The sequence below is a fragment of the Gossypium arboreum genome, chromosome 7 (assembly GCF_025698485.1).
Source record: "Gossypium arboreum isolate Shixiya-1 chromosome 7, ASM2569848v2, whole genome shotgun sequence".
Taxonomy (NCBI): Eukaryota; Viridiplantae; Streptophyta; class Magnoliopsida; order Malvales; family Malvaceae; genus Gossypium; species Gossypium arboreum.
In genome coordinates this window covers 91,998,316-92,022,898 of record NC_069076.1, presented here as the reverse complement: position 1 = coordinate 92,022,898, position 24,583 = coordinate 91,998,316, and the positions used below count along the sequence as shown (strand labels likewise).

The following is a 24,583-nucleotide window of genomic DNA, read 5'->3' as shown; positions in this document are numbered from 1 at the left end:
ATTTACACCGATCATAAGAGTCTCAAATATTTGTTCACTCAGAAGGAGCTAAATCTTCGGCAGTGATGCCAGGTTGAATTACTTAAGGATTATGAATGCACAATTGAGTATCACCAGGGAAAAACTAATGTAGTGGCTGAGCTCTTAGCCGTAAAGCTATGGTTGATCTGAGAGCGATGTTTACTCGATTAAGTTTAACGGAAGATGGAGTATTATTGGCTGAGCTTCAAGTTAAACTAGATTGGATAGAGCAGATTCAGACTAAATAGTTGAACGATAAATTTTTAACTCAACGTATGCAGCTTGTTGGCTCAATTGAGAATTCTAATTATAGTTTGAACAGTGACAATGTATTGTGTTTCAGAAGTCAAGTTTGCACTCCTAATGATAAAGAATTAAGGCATTCGATCTTGTGGAACGCTCGTTGTAGTCCTTATGCTATGCACCCGGGACAAAATAAAATGTATCAAGATCTACAAAAACTTTATTGGTGGCCTGGACTAAAACAAGAAGTAGTTGTTGTCGTTTCACATTGTTTAACATGTCAAAAAGTTAAAGCCGAACATCAATTACCTTCTAGTTTGCTACAACCAGTTAAAATTCCACAGTGGAAATGGGAGCGGATAACTATGGATTTTGTAAAGGGTTTGCCATTAATCTCTACTAATGAAGATTCGATTTGGGTCATCGTTAATTGATTGACCAAGTCAGCTCATTTCATTCTGATCAGAATGGATTATTCCTTATAGAAATTGGCAAAGCTGTACATCGCTGAGATTGTTAGACTGTTCGAAATTCCAATATCGATTATTTCAGATAGAGATCCACAATTTACCTCCCAATTCTGGATGAAACTCCATGAAGCATTGGGTACTCGACTCAATTTCAATACTGCTTATCACCCTCAGACTGACGGCCCGTCGAAAAGAGTTATTAAAATTCTCAAGGATATGCTTTGAGGTTGTGTGATAGATTTCAGAGATAGCTGGGAAGAGTACTTACCGTTAGCAGAATTTGCATGCAATAATAGCTTTTAGGCCAATATTCAGATGGCACCGTACGAAGCCTTATATGGTCGTAAGTGTCATACCCTGTTGTGTTGGACAGAGTTGACTGAACACCGAGTTAGGCCTTGAGCTAGTGTCTGAGACTGAGAATACTGTGAAAATGATCTGTGACAAATTGAAAGCTACTTCTGACTGAAAAGAGTCTTATGCGGATTTGAAAATGAAGGAGATTGAGTATTCTGTTGGTGAACAAGTTTTCTTGAGGGTGTCACCGTGGAAGAAGGTCCTCAGATTTGGATGTAAGGGTAAATTAAATCGAGATATATTGGACCTTACCGTATTCTAAAATGGGTCAGACCTATTGCTTATCAACTGGAATTGCCACCAGAGTTAGATAGAATTCATAACGTATTCCATGTCTTGATGTTGAGACATTATCAGTCAGATCCATCGCATGTTGTTACTATTGACAAAATTAAACTGCGACCTAATTTAACCTTCGAAGAAGAACCTGTACAAATAGTAGACCCAGATGTCAAGGTCTTGAGGAGGAAAGTCATTCCTCTAGTTAAAGTCTATGGTGGAACCATGGTACCGAGGAAGCCACGTGGGAACCAGAAGAATCTGTTCGATAATAGTATCTGTATTTATTCGATTCAGGTTTCGAGGCCAAAATTTCTTTTAGGGGGAGAGAGTTGTAACACCCCGAAATTTTTAGTTTTCTTTTACTAGGGAAAATCTATAATAATTAATTTTTATATCTCTGGTTCTGTGTTCTGCTCTTGTGTTTAAAGTCAGGGGTTTGCATTGCATTGTCAAAGTTTTATCATTTTTAAAACAACCTATAAGCAAGCATTGCCGCTTAAGTTCAATTCATTACGATATTGTGACAAGAATGAGCCTACTAGTTCACTGGTTAGGCATTAGTCTATATTCTGTCTAGTTCCAAGTTCGAATCTCCTCGTATGCATTAGAAAAATTTTGCTAAATGTCAGAAAAGCTAAGTGGAAGTTAGATAATTAAGAGACGATAGATTTTCTTTCTTCGTTCTTTTAACTCTCATTTTTTTGTTTCTTTCTTCTTTGCATTCTTTAGTTTTTTTTTTTTGATAATTTACGGTCACGAAGGGTACAGAATCAGTAAGTGTTGTTGCTAAACGCTTGCCAGAGGGCCGTTGAGTAAGTATTTGCTAACGTGAGCGTTGCATGTTTGTTTTTCATTTCTAAATTGTTGTAAATTGACTAAACTAAGAGTTATATGAATTGATAATAAACGATCGTTGTTTTCCCTATAAACAGGAATACTTCCGACAAGAAACAACGACATGTTGATATCCGTGATCGTTGCAGAAATTCGGGTCTGGTTAGTCTCTGTAATAGTTTCAAACAAGGAGAAATCAGGTGCGTAACAATTTTTGCAAGTTTTGCAGGTTTCGAGTCGACAAAAATAGTGGCTGTCGACGCTACACAACTAGACACACGGGCATGTGGCTAGGCAGTGTGAGCCACACGGGCATGTGAAAGGTCGTGCGACCGGTCGTGTAACTCACTATTTCTCGAATTAGGGCCAGACGGGCTAGCACACGGGCGTGTGTTCAAGCCATGTGTGACCAAGTTGGTACTGGGTTCACACGAGCACAAGACACGGTCGTATGTCTAGGTTGTGTAACTCACTGTTATTGACTAAGGACCACACGGGCCATCACAGGGGCATGTGCTTAGGCCATGTGAGTCACATGGGCAAGGACACGATCGTGTTTCCAAGCCGTACAACTTTCTGTTTCTTGACTGGTAGCACACGGGCACCTAACACGGGCGTGTGGTCAGGCCATGTGGACCACACGAGCAAACGGCTGTGTGTCCAAGCCGTGTGGTAGCCAACTGGGATTCTGAAAGATAATTTTGTGACCGAAATAATTATTTTAACTAATATTGACTATCTACGATATGACTGTTATGAAATGAGATACAATGAGAAATTAAAGTTAACATATAATTGAGATCTGACAAATAAACTGTAAGTAATACGTAAGTTTTTATATTCTGAATGTGATCGATTAGAAATGTGCAGAGAAAGAAGAAATATGTTCTGAACAATGGTTTTCCCACTTTCTGATTAAATCTGAAGTTAGCATTTAACGCTAACTGTGCTAGCATCGATGATGTGATTTTGTACATGTCAAATCGACACACTGCGGTGTGTAGGGATAGATGGACACTGAATTTCCTTAGTGGTGTGTTGGGTTGGTCAGAGATGATGTGTAGCGGATGGAAACTAGGAAACTCTATTATGAATCTGTTCTGATATCTGATTAAGCATGTTAATAAACTCCTACAGTCTGTATGTGTTAACTGGTATAATTGATCTGTTTATATCGATATTGTGAACATTGAGAACTATCTGGTACTTCGAATAAGAGTACCTCGTGATCATACGAAAGTTGTATAGTATATTTTTCTATTACGCATTGATTTTACCACTCACTCTATTATGTTTGGCTTTCAGGTGAACCATCACACTGAATGGGATCGATGTCGCAGCGGCTCGGTCAACTGTATCTTTACTAGGCTTAATATGAGATTATGTCACTATTATATTATGGATTTATAACGTTTGTGAACTAAAGTCAGTCTGAAGGATATCTGGATTTAGATATTTTAAATTATCTATCTTATGAATTTGTTAAATTATTAAGATGATGTTTGTAATTCTCTAAACTCGGTCTAGATGACTAGGCCGGGGTTAGGGTGTTACATTCAATGTCAGCAAGTTCCACATTTTCACACAGCAAAGTAACATTGTAAATAATCTTGACAGCTTCTGGAAGCGCAGAACTGCCATGAATGTTTATAAAACTAATGGTTCTTAGTTTAAGTTTTGATTCTTCCTGCATCAACAAAATAATTATTCAATGACCGATTAACTCTTTGTACTCTCTTACGATTTTGATAAATATGTACACATATTTATTTTGTATTTGTTCCATGGGAAATATTTCTGATCAATTATAATAGGAGAACTGAAATTAGTCATAGTAATATCCTCAAAGTGAATGTTTGAACAAGTGCCAGGTTTAGCACCTGGCCAACTTTTGATTCTAACACCATTTGAAGTATTAGTCAAGGTACAGTTGTAACAGCCCGTTTTTAGTCGAATTGGAACAGTGGTTTTGGGACCATAAATTCGAAGTAAAAATAATTTATTATTATTATTTTAATGTCTACAGCATGATAGTATGATTGTGTGAAAATTTTGTTAAGAAAGTTTATCATTTAAATGCTCAATATGATAAAAAAAAAGGGACTAAATCGTGTAAAGTATAAAACTTATGTTTTATTAGCTAAAGGTGTCTAATAGCTATGGAAATTTAAAGTGGAGGTCCTTAATATTATTAGTGGACAAAGATGGACATCTTTTAAGTGATTTTAATGGTTAATTAAAAAGGTTAAATTGATAATTTAGTTAATAAAGACAAATTAAATAAAAATAACATGGCTATCATCTTTCTCCATCTTCTTCCATCGATTTTACAAAGAAAGAAAAGCCATAAAACCTTGTTAAGTTCGGCCATGGTAGCTTGGAGTGCATGGTATGTATTTTGACTCGGTTTTTAATAATTTCTATGTTTTTGTGATCATTGCAACTTAATCTAGCTAGCCCAAGGTCTAATTTGCAAAATTGTTAAAGGTTTAGGGTTTTCCAATTGATGAATATAGGTGTATTTTTATGTTTGATTATAGAAAATGTATGCTTGTTGTTAGATAAAAAAAACACTTGTAAAGTGATTTTTGGTAAAATTGCCAATTAGGGATTAAATTGTGAAATGTGTAAATTTTATGGTTAAATTTTGAAATAAATGAAAATTTTGGGCTGCTAGGGACTTAATTGATATTCGGCTGTAATGGGTTGAAATTGAATTTCATGAATTTGTATTTTTATAAGATAAAGACTAAATTGTAAAGAAATTAAAATATAGGGGCAAAAGTGTAAAGTTGCCATAATATTATTTTTGGGCTTAAATTTAATAGAATGATAATTAAATAACCTAAATTTGATTACATATAGATTAAGAAAAGTGAAGTTCGGATCTAGACTAGGGAAAGAATAAAGTATTGGACTAGTCGATCTATTCCGACGTTTTTGCGATCAAGGTAAGTTCGTATGTTAATAAATATTATTGTAATTGTGTTTTAAATGCTTTATATTTGAATTATTGATGAATATGATTGTACAAAAATGTTCAACTAAGATTCGACTATGAGAAATCCCGGTTGAACCTTAGGAATAGATTAGGATACGAATGACATGTCATTAGGGGTTATGCGATTTGGGTGCTGGTTCGTACATCCTACCAGTGACTGAGTTATCCGGCATGTGTTGTAGATTCTCGTCAGCTTGTGTGAGCAACACTGTGTAGCTACGTTATGACTGTCAACTTGTGTGAGTAGACCTGTTGATAGCTCGAGAGTGAGGATTATATGTGACATGAGATTGAGATAGCTTCGGCTATGTATTGGCACTTAGGGTGCGAGATTCTCGAGTATTCCATAGTATTCCTGTAACACCCTAACCTGTATCCATCACCGGAGTAGGGTTACAAGGTATTGCTGATCAATTCATAACATTTAACATACATAACTCATACATAAAGCATTCATTCTCATAAATCATTCAACACAATAACATTGTCCCTTATAAGGGCCTATGAGGCCTTAAACATGCTTTAGAAGTGGTTCAGGACTAAACCCATAACATATGAAAATTTTGGAAACTTAGAAAAAATTTCAACCATACAAGGGTCACACGTTCGTGTGAATAGGCCGTGTGCCTCACACGGCTCCAGACAAGCCCGTGTCTCAAGCCGTGTGGAAATAGGGCATACATACTGACTTATATCACAGGGCCAAGGACACGCCCATGTGCTAGGCCATGTGAAAACTGGAAGGTATACTAACTTATGCAACACGGCCAATTAAGGGGTATACTGACTTGTACCACACGGCCAGTCACACGCCCGTGTGTGAGACCGTGTAGAGCATACTGACTTCAATTCAATTTCAACACCAGGGGACACACGGCCATGTAACATGACCATGTGTCACACACGACTGAGACACATGCCCGTATCTCTGCCCGTGTGGACAAAAATGGTACCATTTCATTATTCAATTAGGTAGCCAAAATCATCAACCAAAAGCACAATTCATACCATTATATTTTCGCCTATACCAATTCTCAAATCACTACCATTTACTTAGCCAAATACATACCAAAACAATATCAAAATAAGCCATCACTCATGGCTATATTTATACAAACCAAAACATATACATTTATAATCCACTTCTAATAGCCAAACACACACCAATATTAACATCATTTACAAGCCAAATCTCATGGCTATAATCATAACCAAAATACCACATCTAGCCTATACATGCCATATACCATAAATATATAATCCAAAAGTACCAACTTAGATGTTTGATAGTGCGATGATGTTCCCGAGGACTCCAGGATCCGAGCTAGCCTTGATTTACTATAAAACATAGAAAAATAACACGAAGTAAGCTTCATAGCTTAGTAAGCTCGTAGGTAAATAACTTAATTCATTGAATCAATGCAAATCAACTAATTACATATGACAAACCATATACACATTAACTAAAAACCTTTCTCATGTCTCAAAACATGATCAAATACCATCTCATCGAAGTTTCACTATTTAATACTCGAATAGGTTCTGTACATACCTATATCGCCTCATACTAACCTCTTTCTTCAACCATATCGTTCGTTCACCCGTTGAACCATTCAGAATAGAAATCAGATACTCAGGAGTCTCGTACGATAAGTACCTATACCATGGCCCGTAGCCAAATCAAGGTAACTTATCTGAAAAACTATTATCATGGCACGAAGCCAAATCATCCGATATGCATGGCCCGAAGCCAAATCGGTAAAATACGCCCTCGAAGTGCTAATATCATGGCCCGAAGCCAACTTAACGCATCACTTACTAACATGTCAATAGTATCCAAAACTATTCTTACAGTTCAACCAGGCTTTCACACTTTTCGTTTCTATCATCGAATACGCTCATAGAGTCGTTTCCACACTTCATACATTATCCATAATCCCGTTTTAACAATTAATGCAATATTAAAGCATTTTAACATACATTTATAATGTAATCATCACATACAAACTTACCTCGTATTCAGAATTGACGGATCGGATTGACTACTTGATAATCTTGCTTTTCCCCTGATCTAAATTCGAATAGTTTCTTTCTTGATCTATATGAATTCAAAATTAACTTATTTATTCATCTACTCATTCAATTAATCCAAAAATACACATTTGGGCACTTTTACACATTAGGCCTTACACTTTCGCATTTAATCAATTTAGTCCCTATTTCACAAATACACAAAAATTCACACAATTCAACAAAACCCATGCTTGGCCGAATTATATATAGGTCCCTAGCAGCCCAAAACTTTCATTTATTTCACATTTCGACCACACAATTTGCACATTTCACAATTTAATCCCTATTAAGCATTTTCATCAAAAATCTTTTTACAAAACATGAAAATCTATCATCAAAAATTCATATTTCATCTTCAAGCACCAAAGAACACATAGATTCAACAATGGAAACTCTCAAAATCTTTAACAATTTTGAAATTAAAGGTACGGGCTAGCTACATTGAGCTGCAATGATTATAAAAATATAGAAATCATCAAAAATCGAGCTAAAAATCACTTACATGCTCAAAGTACCATGGTCGAACCTTCAATACACAAAAATGATATCTTTTTATTCTTTAAAATTGGGTGGATGAAGATAGAAGCCTTAAAATTATGTTTTTATTTTATTATTATACTTAAATAACCAAATTACAATATTAACCTTTAATATAAACCATTAAAATTCATTTATGCATGTCCATCTTTGTCCACTCATAATTAAAATGGTCTAATTACAATTTAAAGACCTTAACTTTAAGGTTCTATAGCTATTAGACACCTTTAGCTATTAGAACTCAAGTTTTACGCTTTACGCGATTTAGTCCTTTTTTTTCTCAAATTAACCAACCAATCGATAAAATTAGCTCACGAAATTTTCACACATATCAAATAACATGCTTTAAATTCCAAGAATAATATTAAAATTATTTTTTAACATCAGATATGTGGTTTTGAAACCACTGTTTCGATTTAACTAAAACGGGCTGTTACAATTCCAAATGGTTCAACGGATATATTGAAGATATGAAACGGAAAGAAATAGATATGTACAGTACAGGTATGTACGGAAACTATATGAGCATTGAACCTATGAAAGTTATGATTTTATGATTACTTATGTGATTGAATATATGTTAACCTTATGATTTAATGATTTTGTAGTATATTATGTTCATACTACTTGAATTGTGATTGAATGGTGAGCTTTACTTATTAACTATATGAGCTTACTAAGCTTTATAGCTTACTTTGTTTACTTTTCCATGTTTTATAGTGATTATTGAAGCTAGCTAGGATTGGGATTTGCCGGAGATTGCATCACACTATCGAGCTTCCACTTTAGTACTTTTGAGCTTATGTATTTGGTTATATGGCATGTATAGGAGTTATGGTCATTTTGGTATAAGTTAGTAATGGATTTAGCCATTTGAGTTGGCTTGTAAATGATTAAAGGTTTATTATGTGTATAGCCATGTGATTTGCCTTATTTTGGGCATGTTTGGTAATGTATGTATATATGTGGGAAAAGCCTTTTGATATGTTACGCATTTGGTAGTTGCTATGTAAATGCTTGTGGTGAATGGTTGTTAATGAATTGGTAAATTGAGTATCAAATAGTTGATAATTGAGAATTGGTATGCTTGTGATTTTAGGTAAATTGGTGCATAAATAAAAGTGACCATTTAGGTGATTGGAGAACGTGAACTTGGTATGAAATTGAATTGCATATTGTAGTACTTGTGTGCTTTGTAGTTGTTGGTATTGAATTGGCATGAATTAGGTTTAATTGAGATTGGTTAGATTATCTATTGATGCTATTTATATGCCAATTGATGTGTTTAGATGGATGCAAGTTTGGGTGAGAAAACTGGCTTGGTAAATAGCCTATTTTTGTCCACACGGGTAAAGACACGGATGTGTGTCTCAGTCTTGTGTGACACATTGTAAGATGACACGGTCGTGTGTCCCCTGGTGTTTAATTAGAAATCAAGTCAGTATGCTCCACACGGCCAAGCATACGGGTGTGTGACTTGGCCGTGTGGCATAAGTTAGTATACCCTACAGGTTTGGCACGGCCTGGCACACAGGCGTGTGAGGCCATTTCGAAGGGCACACGGGCTGGTCACACAGGCGTGTGGTTGGCCGTGTGACCCAAGTTAGAGAGTTACACGGGCTGGGATAGGGCCATGTGATCCCATTTCGAATGTCCACACGGCCTGTGACACGGGGGTGTCTTTGGCCATGTGAGACACGCGGTCGGGCCACACGAGCATGTGTCCCCTGTATTTTGAAAAATTTTCTAAGTTTTCTGAAAATTTTGTGAGTTACTTGTTTAGTCCCGAACCACTCCTAAAGCATGTTTTGAGCCTCGCAGGCTCGTATTAGAGACGATATGAATGACTGTGAATGATTTATTTTTGGAATGGAAAAATGTATGAGAAACGTATGTTTGTTTGCGTAATAAGTCTGATAATGCTATGTAACCCTATTCCGGCATTGAAACGGGTGAGGGGTGTTACAGTAGTTTTTTACTGTAACTCCATCAACAGGTTCTTTATTTTTAAACAATTCGAGACTGCCAATACCGATACCATGTCCTGGTCCACAAGTTACTCCATTGATAACCAAATTTTTGGACCCATCCCCAATTGAAACACAATCATCATCGATTTTTATCTCCGTGTTAAGAACATTGACCCCATCTGATCTCCTGATGTGAATCCCATCTGTGTTTGGGCTTTCTCCAAGTGCAGATACAGTGAAATGTTCGAAAAATATTTTTCCATCCTAGAACATTAACGTGGAACTGCTTGCTGTCTTTGGTAGTTATACCTTGTATCATTGCGTTGGTTAAAAAATCAAGCCTTAGGTTCTATTTAATTTCATAATGAAACAAAAAATAATTATTACTTAATTCTATTTATAAAAAAAAGTCATAACTTTTCAATAAGAAAAGAACTTACAATAAGAAGTGAATCACGATAATCATGCTTTTCGCAACCTTCCCTTTTATATGCAATGGCTCCCTGGCCGTCGAAAACTCCTCCGCTAGAAAATTTAAAATTTTCAATTCTATTGAAGGCAGTCCATTTAGGCTCCTTGAAAGCACCAGGGTCTGCCGGAGCCTTCACAGTGCCTTCAACTTGAAGCTCAATAGGAGCCTTGCAAGGACCATCTAAGGTAGTTGTACTTAAAAAATATATCCCTCTAGGAATCACAATTTTTGCCGGAGATGTCGAGGAACATGCTTCATTCCAAGCATCCAACAATGGCTAAAACCAAAAAAAAAAAAGGATACATATAAAGATAAGAGACTTGAAAAGTAGTTATGCATATGCATGCTTTTATCTGCTAACTATAAAGTTATATGATATTTTTCTTACCTTACTTAAATCTGTTTTGTAACACCTTCAACCCGTATCCCTTGCTGGAATCGGGTTACGGAGTATTACCGAGGTTTACCAATCAAACAGACATAAATTTTAAACATTTCGTATCATATAATATTCATATGTATATACCAAACTAATATTAAACTTATAACCTCATTTATAATTAATCAACAAAATGTTTAATATTTAGACACCCTAGGTACATGATGACACAAAAGGAAAAACGTCACCACGTTTGAGATCGGGACCATTGTTGGATGCTGAATCGACGATCAAAACTTAGCATCTAACCTACGCACGGAAAACAAAAACGTGCACTGAGTATAAATTAGTGGTATTTCTATTATTCGAATAATTAAAAATAAAACAATATAATATGCACAATTAAAATTAAGCACAGTTGAACATTTAAAACCATATTTATTTATATAATAACACAATCTATACAATACTCAAATCTTGAATACATTATTTTATACAATATTCAATTTCCATCACTTGCTATATAATAGCTTTTCTCACTTTGATCCACATATCAATTAACAATAATATTATCCTTTTCATGAATACATAATTCATGCATTTCATTTATATATTTCAATTCACTATCCCATTTCAATTCACATATAATACCTGTAACAGCCTAATTTTCAGTGGTGTCGGAACAGTGATTCGAGATCACTAAATCCAAAAAATGAGTAGGAAATATTATTAATTTAGTGAGTATAAGTTAAATGTGAAGTTAGGAAAAATTTTGAAATAGTGAATAGTGTACTAAAAAATATATATATATTAAAATAATTAGAATCAAAAACGAGGTATCGAGACCTCGAGAATTTTAAATCGAGCCATAAATATTTTTATAAATATTTATGGAGTGTTAATAAGTTAGTATTAAAGTTTCGTCAAGAAATTTTAAAGTACTGATAGCTAATTGAACAAAAAGGACTAAATTGTATCAAATGCAAAATTGTAGGAAATGATTAAATAGCTTAAATGATAAAAGAAAGAGGGTTTAAAAGGTAAATAGACCCAAGGTATATTTGGGATGGACGGCAAGGGCATGAAATCAGCAAGAAAATAAGGGGAATTAAGGGAAAAATTGCAAAATTGCAAAATTTACTTAATAAAGCTAGGACTAAAGTGGAATTATCCAGGTTTCTCTTTATTTTTCTGCATTCTCATCAGCCAAAACACCATGGAAGAGTTCCCTTAAGCTGGTTTTTCAAATTTTTACTGCAATTAAGTTCAATTCTTGATTATTTCTTTAAATTTTTGTGTTTTTGTGACTTTTACAACTAGGTCCACTTGTTGAATTCATTAGTTCTTGAGTCTATGAAAGAAATTGAAAGTTTCTATGAATATGTGCTGGAAGTATATGATGATTTGGCATGGAATTAGAGTTTTAAATTGTTTATATGCTGATTTTATTGAAAGAATTGAATAGAAAGTGAATGTTTGGGACCTAAATTGTAAAAGAGTTTGAAGTTTGAAATTATGAATTCCAATAGTTATGAAATAACTTATAATGTCTAGGAAAAGTATTAATTGAGAAAATTAGCTTAATTTAGGGGTTAATTAAGTAAGGACTGAATTGTATGAACTGTGAAATTTGGGGCAAAATGAAAATCAACATTTTGCACTAAAACAATTTTGGACAGTAGCAATAGTCTAACTTTGAAAAATCACCAAAAATTGTAGAAATAGAATTAGAGGATGAATAAAATATGAAATTAAATATTATTGAGTCTAGTTTCTTATAGAAGAAACGGTGTAAGCAATGGAATTGTAAATCATGAGATATAATAAGTTTTGTGAGGCAATATCAGAATGATTTAGGGTTCCCCTGTTCTGACTTTGGAAAATCATCAAAAATTGGAGAAAAATAATTAAGGAATTAAATTTATATGTTTAAAATAATTAAAGAGTCTATTTTCAATATAAATAAGCAGGAACATCATCCGAATCTCGTACGATGAGATAATTAATTCTTAGTAAAGAAGGGTTGGAACTGTCAGACAGCAGAACAGGGGTAACTTTAAAGAATAAAATGTACTTATTGGCTAAACCAAAAACTCTTAAAATTTTATGGTAATAATATATGTAAGTCTAGTTTCATAAAAAATTATCGGATCTTAATTTCGAGTTGTTTAGCTTAAGATATAAATAATTTAGTGACTATGATGCAAATGGACAGTTTTGAATATACATATATATAAATAGTGAAATTATTGATAATGTTACTTGTTGCATGTTATATAAATTAAGGATGTGGAATGGAGAGGAGGAGGAGGAAAATATGTATGAATATTCAGCTAACATGGCTAATTTGCATGTTTTAGGCTCATGGACTAAATTGAATAAAAGTAAAATTTTATGGGAAATTTTGTAAAAAAAATGGTAGAAATGACCAATTTGCATGAAATGGATTATTTTATTATTTAAAATTACAAAATTGAATGAAATTATTAATTTAGCTCAAGATCGTGGAAAAACATGTTTTAAGGATTAAATTGAAAAGTGTTGAAATTATGGAAAATTCTAATATTTTATAGAATTCATGGGTTGTTATCAATTTTTTTTAGAATAACGCCTGGAAATAAGGATTAAATTGCAAGAATTTTATTTTATTTTAACCTAAGGATGAAATCGTCATTAATTAAAAGTTTAAGGGTAAAATGGTAATTTTGTTTAGAGCATTAGTTGAATGTATTACAACATGAAATAAATGAAAACGACGATCAAATTTCTTTATAAAGATCCGGATGACTCGAATACGAGACTTGAACTTGGAAAAGAAAAGATATCGGATTAATGAAATATCTGATAAATAAATCGGTAACTCCGATAATGCTCCGTAACTCTATTCCGGTGACGGATTCGGGTTAGGGGCGTTACAATACCATCCAATATTAATCATAGTGTCGTTTCATTTAATCACCCCTATTAACATGACTCGGACTCGGACGGATACACGGATCTAACCAAAACACACCAATTTGGCACCCAGTGCCTCATCGGATAATTTGAAGTAATAATTTGACACCCAATGTCTCATCGGTTAAACCGAAGTAAATTGGCACCCAGTGTTTCATCGACTCGAAGTCGAAGAAATCCTTAAACTCTTCCAATCCTATGGCATGCCATCTATATCTGACTCAGCCTGATACAGTTAATAGGGTTTCAATTCACTTTTCAAATACAACCAATATTCATTTCAATTCAAATAATCAATATATTCAATATATATATATCAATTCAATTAATATAAATTTAATAAATTCATCACATGCTAAATCAATTCATTTCAATTGCAAAACACAATAATTCTTACCTCAACACTTACCATATACATTAAATTAAAATACAATAATTAATAACTAAGTTCAGATTATAGAAATACAAACTGGAAATTCCGAGCTATTTCTCGTCGACTTAATTGTTTTTCCCTTTTTAGTCGAGGATTCCAGTAAGATGTTAGCTACGGAATTAAAACAATTAAAAATCATCAATACAACACAATTCAATTTCATATTAAATATTTCAATTTTTACTCCTAAAACGAGACTAATTTATATTTTTCACATTTAATTCTTTATTTTCATGCAAATTCCACTTTAGACTAAATTTAACTCCCTATTTTCACATAAATTCCTAAATTTCAAATTTTTCACAATTTAGTCCCTATTACACAAAATTTACAATTTATTCTACAATTCAATCCTTTTTTTATTTCTAACTTGAAAATCTATCAATTTAGTCCCTAATACTCTAATTATTCAACATAGAAAACATTTAAAAACTCGATAATTTCTAAAATTTTGACATAGGTCGAATAGTATTTAATACCGAAATTCAAAAATATAAAAATTACAAGAAAAAAGAACTAAATTAACTGACCAATTAAACTTGGAAACTTTAAAATCGTTGGTCATGGCTTCCTTCTTTCTCCTTTTTCTTTTTGTTTCTATTTCGTTTAACCTTCTCTGTTCTTTCTTTCTTTCTTTTTCTTTTATTTCTTTCTTTTATTATTATATAATATATTATATATATATATATATAATATTTACTTAAACATTAAGAATATATAATAATATATATAATAAACTTATAAATATTTATATTATGCCTTTTAAGCAATGGCACAATTGCTTCTTTGGTCCCTTTAATTTTTCTTTAATCTATAATTCAACTTTTACTTTATATACAATTTAATCCTTATACCTAATTACTTTTAACTCAAGCAAATTCACTTAATTGAAACCTAATTAACTAGACAACTAGCTTCATAAATATTTATTAAAAACATTTACGAGTTCGAATTACGGGAATGGAGTCTCAGGAATGCACTTTTTTTTTTACTTTGGTCCTTTTTAATTAATTAACTATCGAAACGTTAAAATTTCTTAACGAAACTTTAATACCGCCTTAATGACACTCTGTAAATATTTATAAAAATATTTACGACTCGGTTTATAAAAATAAGGTCCCGTTACCTTATTTTCTAAAACCACTTGAACTTAATAAATCACTTATATAACATAAATTATCAAATCAAAAACTTTTTTTAAAAAAATTACATTTGACTCATAAATATTAAATAATAATATTTATGAACTTACTCGTCGAATTTGGTGACTCCAAAACCACTTTTTTCGACACCATTGAAAAACGAGTAGTTACAGTTTTCTCGTCTGCCTTTGCACCAAACTTTGCAACAACATCAATAACACCAGCACCTCCTCCTCCTTAACTTTCAGCGGATGGTATGGATAAAAGTAATAGTATTAACATGGATGAAACAAAATTAAATTGAATAGCCATACTTTATTTTTATTTACTTCAAAGAGAGAATGATTTCTGTCTTTTGTTTTGTTTCAAACCATCTTATATAGAGTAAAGCCAAATTACAACCAACTAAACATTCTCTATTTTAATTAGCGTGGGTAAATAATATGACCAAGTTTTACTTACTATAATTAGCGCTTTTTTTTCTTCTTGGAAGGGAATTTGCTTGTTAATTTGCCAACAAACTTGATATAGTAAAAAGTGTCACGTGACTTAATATAACTATTTAAGGTTTCTATATATAAATTAAAATGATGAATAAAATTGTCGACTTAGGTCGATTGGCATCAACATTGTTGCACATGCAAGAGACCATGGGTTCGAGCATGCTGGAGGGCATTAATGCTCTCCTATATGAAGGGTTGGGGACGAGTTATGAGTAGTTCTAGGTAGTGTATAAAAAACGATGAATAAATTATCCATTATTAATTTATTTTTTATATTATATTAATAATTTATAATATGGTTAGATATAGATAAGTAAATTTGTATGTTTAATAATATTGAAAATTATAATATTTTATTAATTTTAAATATTTTTAAAATAAAAATTTATTAATAATATAAAAATATTGAGCTTGACTTAAGTTAATTTTTATATAAAAATAAAATCACCCATAAAAGGTAAGTCATTCTAGAGGAAAAAATGGCTTATTTTTCGTTGACTTATAAGTTATTTCCCATTGACCAAATTGTTTTGCAAGAAACAAACACAGGAAAATGTAGAAAATCTTTTTTCGCAAACCATTTTCAATGAAACAAATAGAGCTTGCCTTAACTGAGTTGGTGTCACAAGCCAAGAGGCAGGTAGATTACTTGAATACAAGGTCTCATTGTAATTTCATATAATTATTTCATGTATCAACAATAGTCTACAAGCGTAGTTATAATGCTACTAAGTATCTTTGTTTTTCGTTTTTTAAAGAATAAACATAATATGCAAATACGCTTTTTTTTTATTTCAATTCAATGGTAAGTTTTTTTTTTTTTAGAATAATATCCATTCAAACAAAAAAATTTACAACTGAGGATCAATCTCGGATAAATGTACAAAAGAAAATGTAAATAAAAAAATGAATTACAAAATAAAATCATACTCTGTTAGAATCAATTTGAAAACTCTATCATGGGCTGAGAAGGTTAGGCCTTGATTGTAACAGCTAAATTTTTCAGTGGTGTCGGAAACAATGATTCGAGATCACTAAATCCGACGAGTAAGTTTAGAAATTTTAACAAATAATAATTATAGGCCAAGCGCGAACTTAAAAGAATTATTTTTAATTAGTGAGTTTTATGATTTTAAAAGAATTAATCGTAAATTTGGTTGAAAACGAGGTATCGAGACCTCAGATTAGAACCGAGCCATAAATATTTTTATAAATATTTATGAAGTGTTATTAAGTTAGTATTAAAATTTCTTTAGAAAATTTTAACGTTTGGTTAGTCAATTAATTAAAAAGGACTAAATTGAAAATAGTGCGAAATTTATTAAATTATGATTAAATAGTTTAAGTGATTAAAAAGGAGGGATTTAAAAGGAAATTGGACCCAAATTGTATGGGCTGGACGGTTGGGCAAGAAAATCAGAAAAAAAAGACAAGGAGAAACAAGGGCAAAATGGGAAATTTTGCAAATTAAACATATAAAACAAGACAAATTTGAAAAATCTAGAGATATCATCATTTTTCTTCAGCAAAAACGCCATGGGAGGTCTGAAAACTGCTGGTTTTTCATACTTTGACATATGTGAGTTCAATTCTTGTCCTTTTCTTTGAGATTTTTATGTTTTTGTGACTTTTACAATTAGGTCCAAGTGTTTAATTCATTAGTTTTTGATTTTATGAACAAAATTAAAAGCTATAATTGATAATTGTTAGCTGTTTATGATGAAATAAAATGAATTTGAAGCTTTTATTTTGTTGTTTGATGATTTTATCAAGTAATTTCAATAGAAATTGATTTTAGGACCTAATTGTGAAAAAGTTGTGAATTAAGGTTTAGTGTTAAAATTCTGATTTTCAAAGGTTGTGTAATAGTTTAGAATGATGAAATAAAATGTTAATTGAGAAATATTAGCTTAATAGATGGGCTAATTGAGCAAGGACTGAATTGTATGACCTGTGAAATTTAGAGGAAAAATGGTAATGAACATCTTGAACTAAAACAATATTGGACAGCAGCAGTAGACTAACTTTGAAAAATTACCATAAATTGTAGAAATCGAATTAGAAGATGAATAAAATATTAAATTAAGGCTTATTGAGTCTAGTTTTTCATAGAAGAAACGATGCAAGGAATGGATTTGTAAATTATGAGATATAATGAATTTTGTGAGACAATGTTAGAATGAATTCGGGTTCTCCTGTTTTGATTTTAGAAAATCACTAAAAATTGGATAAAATTAATTAGAGTCTCAAATTTATATGCTTAGAATTCTTAATGAGTCTATTTTCAATAGAAATCAATGGGAACATTATCCGAGTTTTGTACTGTGATATAATTAATTTTAAGTGAAGAGAGGTCAGAACTATGGATAGTGAAACAGGGGAAACTTAAATTAATAAACTGTACTAATTGGCTAAATAAAAAATTCTAAAAATTTTATGGTGGAATGATATGTGAGTCTAGTTTCAGGGAAAATTTACGGATCTTAATTTTGAGCTCTGTAGCTCGAATTATAAATAATTGAGTGACTATGACTCATGTGAACAGCTTGATGTGAGCATTAATAAGTAAATTATGAAATCGTACTTACAAGAATGTTATATACATTAAGGATGTGTAATGGAGAGGAGGAGGAGGAAAAATATATATGAATATTCAGTTAGCATGGCTAATTTGCATGTTTTAAGCTCATGGACTAAATTGAATAAAAGTAAAATTTAGGGATAATTTTGTAAAAATGTCAAAAATGACTAAATTGAAGGAATAAATTGTTTTATTATCTAAATTAATAAATTGAATGAAATTATCAATTTAAGATTGGGTGAAATTTGGGAAAATGGTAAATTACCAATATGCCCCTAAATCTTGGTATTTCTGCAATTTAGTCAGGTAGGTTCGGATACCCTGAATGAGCATGTAAATATAACAATTTAAGTATTGTATCGTATTTTATATGATATTTTGAATTGAATATATGAAAAGGATGTTACATGAAACATGAAACATGAATACTAAATAATATAAATTAATTGAAATTATTCTGAAAATTTCGGTAATGCCTCGTATCCTATCCCGGTCTCAGGTACGGGTATGGGGTATTACATTTAATGGTATCAGAGCTAAGGTTTAGTCGATTCTCGGACCGAACGTAGCATATGTGAAGTCTAGAAATACATGCCATTATATAACTTGTGATAAGATAATGTAATATCTTTTAACTCTGATGAGATTTATTTTACTTAAAGATAGAGATACTTTCCCAACCAAGCTAATTACGATAATTTTGAAAGCGATACTCAAATATATGAGCAAAAGTAGATTATGATGAGTCGGAACTTATAAAGGTATGAATAAATGTTATATTTAAATTTATGTGTATAGTAAGTAAAATTTTAAGGTAAGTATTACTATTGAATTGAATTTGTATGGATATATGTGATTGATGTGGAAATAGAATTTTGGATATATGTTATATTTGAAAATTTTATTGATTGGGAATGTGATGAAATTGATATGAATATGTGATTAATTGAAATGTGTATTGATTGAAACCGGAAAGTGAATTGAATACCCTATTAACTGCATTCTGATCGAGTCGGATATAGTTGGCATGCCATAGGATTTTGAGAAGGGATTTGGAGATGAGATTTGGATATGCTGATGTTTATATTCTTCGAATTTATCCGAAGAGGCACTTTGTGCTATTCTGGTGTGTTTTGGATGGATTATATTATTCTGGTTTGTTTGGGAGGATTATATGATACTGGTGTGTTTTGGAGGATTATCTTGGTGTGTTTTGGTTGGACATTTTGGTGGGTTTGGATGGAATCCGTGTATCCGCCAAAATCCGCGTCTTGTTAATAGGGTAAATATGAATATTAAGTGAAATTGAAATGAGAATTGAATTCCTATTAACTTGTCGACTAGTCGGATATAATTGGCATGCCATAGGAACCGGAAGTGTACGGATTTGTCGGCTATACCGATCGTGCACTTTATGTGTCGTATTTTAGGCACCTTGTGTGTCGATCGAGCACCTCGTGTGTCGTTTCGAGCACTTATGTGTCGATATCGATCAGTACTACATACCGTTTTAGGCACAATGTGCCGATCTTGGTGTGTTTGGTTGGATCCGTATCCGCCTCGAGTCCAGAGTTATGTTAATAGGGTTGAGTAAATGAAATGAGAAAATCGAATGAATTTGATCGAATAAACTATTGAAAGTGTGAAAAGTGGAATTATGAAAAGAAATGTGAATTGTGAATTGAAATAGAGATATGAGATTGAAACCTTGAACCAAAGGTTCATGAATTGATTAAAGATAATATAGATGATATATAATGCCATTTGATGAAAGACTATTGCGAGATATGAAATTAAAGCATAATTAACACATATGACTTATATTGTTACATGTTTTATGTCTATTATTTATTATAGTATTTATAATTTGAATTATGGTAATACCAATCGAGTACAAACATACTCAACATACGATTATATTATTATAATTCAAATTATTTATTATTATTAAGTGTTAAATCCCTATCACTCCATATGAGATTCAATTCTATTATGTTTGGAAAAAGAAGTCGATGGTGAAACTTACATGAGACTATTCTTCTGTCTCTTCCGGTTTTCTCTGAGAAATCATTTGGATATTTATTATTATTTTCGTATGAGTTATGTTCTCGGATTTCTGGTATGGTATCGTATTTTGGAGTTCTTTATCTCGGTTTTCCTATCACTCTTATTTCGTAAATTATCGATCATGATTTATCCTTAATTTATGTTCTTTGGTTTATGATGACTATGTCTATTATGATAAGACTATCCGTGTCTGTTTGGCATGTCTACGATGTTATGTGCCCAACATGTTTGATTAAGTAAATTTTATTCAAAACTGAATAAGTGTGTGTTTATGTACACTTGGTTGAATAAGTATGATTAGTAAGTTCATATGGCTAAATTTAATGTTGTGATATGAAAATTTCATGAATGATATAGTATATTATTGCATATGAATGTCATTAAACTGTGATAGTTGTAAAATGATATTTGAATAAAAGTACAAATTAAGTGGAACACCGGATTTGAGTACTTTCGTTCAGTGGCTAAGATGAATTGACGGAAAAGACCATGGTTGGACCATGGCATCAATATGATATGTGATCTATGTAAGACCATATCTGGGCTATGGCATCAGAGATATGTGATTACGTGCTTCCGTATAAGACCATATCTGGGATATGGCATCAATGTGATATGTGATTCGTGTAAGACCATGGCTGGGCTATGGCTACAGTGTGTGATATGTGACTATGTACAAGACCATAGTTTTACTATGGCATGATGAAAACGAAGTACTCAATTCCGAAATAGTTCCCTAAATTGATTAAGAAAGGTAAGTGATAAATGGACTTAAAAGATTGAAATTGATTAATTGTTGATATTGAGCTAAACTAAGTGAATTCATTGTTTGAAATTGTCGATGGCAGAAAATATTGATAGACTATATAAGTGTATAAATTTTCTTGAAGTGAATTATGTGAAAATGATGATGTTATGTATGAATGTCAAGTCATATGTGTGTAGTTATTAGAGTTAAGTTAGAGGCTTTACGACCTCACCCCCTTACCAGAGTTGTAATTATGAGGGAATAAGTGAGATTTTGATGATATGTCTACAATCGTATGCTACTGTCTAAAGGTTATTGGGAAGAGATGTTTGTGATTAATTGGTTGTGATTCTGAGAAATTTTGTGGAAGTTTTTCATTAGAATTGAAAGCAACTTTTTCGGTAAGATTTTAGGGACTAAAATCCCTAAAAGGGGGAGAGTTGTAATGTACCAAATTTTTAAGGTGGTGTCGGAAACAGTGATTCGAGATCACTAAATCCGACGAGTAAGTTTAGAAATTTTAACAAATAATAATTATAGGCCAAGCGAACTTAAAAGAATTATTTTAATTAGTGAATTTTATGATTTTAAAAGAATTAATCAGTAAATTTGGTTGAAAATGAGGTATCGAGACCTCGGATTTATAGAACCGAGCCATAAATATTTTTATAAATATTTATGGAGTGTTATTAAGTTAGTATTAAAGTTTCAGTTAGAAAATTTTAACGCTTGGTTAGTCAATTAATTAAAAGGACTAAATTGAAAATAGTGCGAAATTTATTAAATTGTGATTAAATAGTTTAAGTGATTAAAAAGGAGGGATTTAAAAGGAAATTGGACCCAAATTGTATGGGCTGGACGGTTGGGCAAGAAAATCAGCAAAAAAGACAAGGAGAAACAAGGGCAAAATGGGAAATTTTGCAAATTAAACATATAAAACAAGACAAATTTGAAAAATCTAGAGATATCATCATTTTTCTTCAGAAAAAACGCCATGGGAGCTCTGAAATCTGCTGGTTTTTCATACTTTGACATATGTGAGTTCAATTCTTGCCCTTTTCTTTGAGATTTTTATGTTTTTGTGACTTTTACAATTAGGTCCAAGTGTTTAATTCATTAGTTTTTGATTTTATGAACAAAATTAAAAGCTATCATTGATAAGTGTTAGCTGTTTATGACGAAATAAAATGAATTTGAAGCTTTGATTTTGTTGTTTGATGATTTTATCAAGTAATTTCAATAGAAATTGATTTTAGGACCTAATTGTAAAAAAGTTGTGAATTAAGGTTTAGTGTTAAAATTCTGATTTTCAAAGGTTGTGTAATAGTTTAGAATGATGGAATAAAATTTTAATTGAGAAAAATTAGCTTAATAGATGAGCTAATTGAGCAAGGACTGAATTGTATGACCTGTGAAATTTAGAGGAAAATTGGTAATAAACATCTTGAACTAAAACAATATTGGACAGCAGCAGTAGACTAACTTTGAAAAATCACCATAAATTGTAGAAATCGAATTAGAATATGAATAAAATATTAAATTAAAGCTTATTGAGTCTAGTTTTTCATAGAAGAAACGGTGTAAGCAATGGATTTGTAAATTATGAGATATAATGAATTTTGTGAGACAAGGTTAGAATGAATTCGGGTTCTCCTGTTTTGACTTTAGAAAATCACTAAAAATTGGAAAAAATTAATTAGAGTCTCAAATTTATATGCTTAGAATTATTAATGAGTCTATTTTCAATAGAAATCAATGGGAACATTATCCGAGTTTTGTACTGTGATATAATTAATTTTTAGTGAAGAGAGGTCAGAACTGTAGATAGTGAAACAGGAGAAACTTAAATGAATAAACTGTACTAATTGGCTAAACCAAAAATTCTAAAAATTTTATGATGGAATTATATGTGAGTCTAGTTTCATGAAAAATTTACAGATATTAATTTTGAGCTCTGTAGCTCGAATTATAAATAATTGAGTGACTATGACTCGTGTGAACAGCTTGATGTGAGCAGTAATAAGTAAATTGTGAAATCGTACTTACAAGAATGTTATATACATTAAGGATGTGGAATGGAGAGGAGGAGGAGGAAAATATATATAAATATTCAGTTAGCATGGCTAATTTGCATGTTTTAAGCTCATGGACTAAATTGAATAAAAGTAAAACTTTAGGGGTAATTTTGTAAAATGTCAAAAATGACTAAATTGAAGGGAATAAATTGTTTTATTATCTAAATTAATAAATTGAATGAAATTATCAATTTAAGATTGGGTGAAATTTGGGAAAATGGTAAATTACCAATATGCCCTAAATCTTGGTATTTCGCAATTTAGTCGTAGGTTCGGATACCCGAATGAGCATGTAAATATAACAATTTAAGTATTGTATCGTATTTTATATGATATTTTGAATTGAATATATGAAAAGGATGTTACATGAAACATGAAACATGAATACTAAATAATATAAATTAATTGAAATTATTCTGAAAATTTCGGTAATGCCTCGCATCCTATCCCGGTCTCAGGTACGGGTATGGGGTATTACATTGATGTGTAGAGTTTTGTCATGCCCTCACTGCTATTACAATGGACACACCTCAAGCACCCAATAAATGCAAAAAGCTCGAGCAAAAATAGGCAAACTAAAGATGCCCAAGAGCTCCCAAACTGGGAAATCGAACCCTTAGTAGAGGAGCCAAGCAATGCATTATTATGTCAAAAAAGAGGATGCTCATTCGTATCTTATTGGCGTCCACAGGCAGATACTATGCCGGCTAATACAAAATTCAACGAGAAGGAAGATAAAGGAGGAAGAGAGGATTGATTGTCAGCCGTATAATCGTCAACAACCACACTGCCGCCGAAAGGTTAAGGCTTACTTTAATAGCAATGTTGAGAACTTTAAAAATTAATATTTAAATTACTCTTGCCACTAATACAAAAATATTTATAAAAAATAAAAATTTAAATAATATAAATTAAAAATAATTTAAAAAATATTTTGAAAAATTACACGAATTGTCATCTACTACTACCCATATTTATCAAAGGAAAAACCAGTAAAATATATACAACTACCAAGCCTAATATTGGGAATTTTAGGTTGGTGGAAAAAACCTATTAAGATTAAAAGGCAAACTATAAAATTCTTCAATCCTATTATCTCCTCTAAATGTTCTAAACTTAACCCACCATGGCATACCTCTATATTTCTTCGATTTCTCCACTTCTATCATGTTGTCTAAGATGACCGCCACCGTCAATCCCACCATAGCTGGCGATGAGAACACGGCGTTCACGAATGCATTGAACTGCAAAAATCATTCACTTTTTTTACCCTTTTTATCATTGAAGAATATGGGATTCGAGTTTTTTAAAAATAAAAACACTTACCCAGGTTGCATTGGTGTGAGCGAGGCCATGATGGGATGGGTTTCAGTTTTGGTTGAATAATTGAGGGATGGAAATCCCTAAGAAGAGTTATAATCCTGTTATGATAAGGTCTCT

The 24,583-nt window shown here is 32.0% G+C and overlaps 1 protein-coding gene across 1 annotated transcript; it reads right to left on the bottom strand.

Annotated features, from left to right (window-relative positions):
• Nucleotides 1–9,740: 9,740 nt before the first annotated feature.
• Nucleotides 9,741–24,348, bottom strand: LOC108479467 (polygalacturonase-like). The gene is made up of 4 exons (XM_017782090.1): nt 24,279–24,348; nt 15,341–15,405; nt 10,229–10,537; nt 9,741–10,052 (listed from the first exon to the last, which is right to left on the bottom strand). The coding sequence occupies exons 1-4, from the start codon at nt 24,346–24,348 to the stop codon at nt 9,741–9,743; spliced, it is 756 nt and encodes a 251-aa protein (XP_017637579.1).
• Between the last annotated feature and the right edge of the window lie 235 nt (nt 24,349–24,583).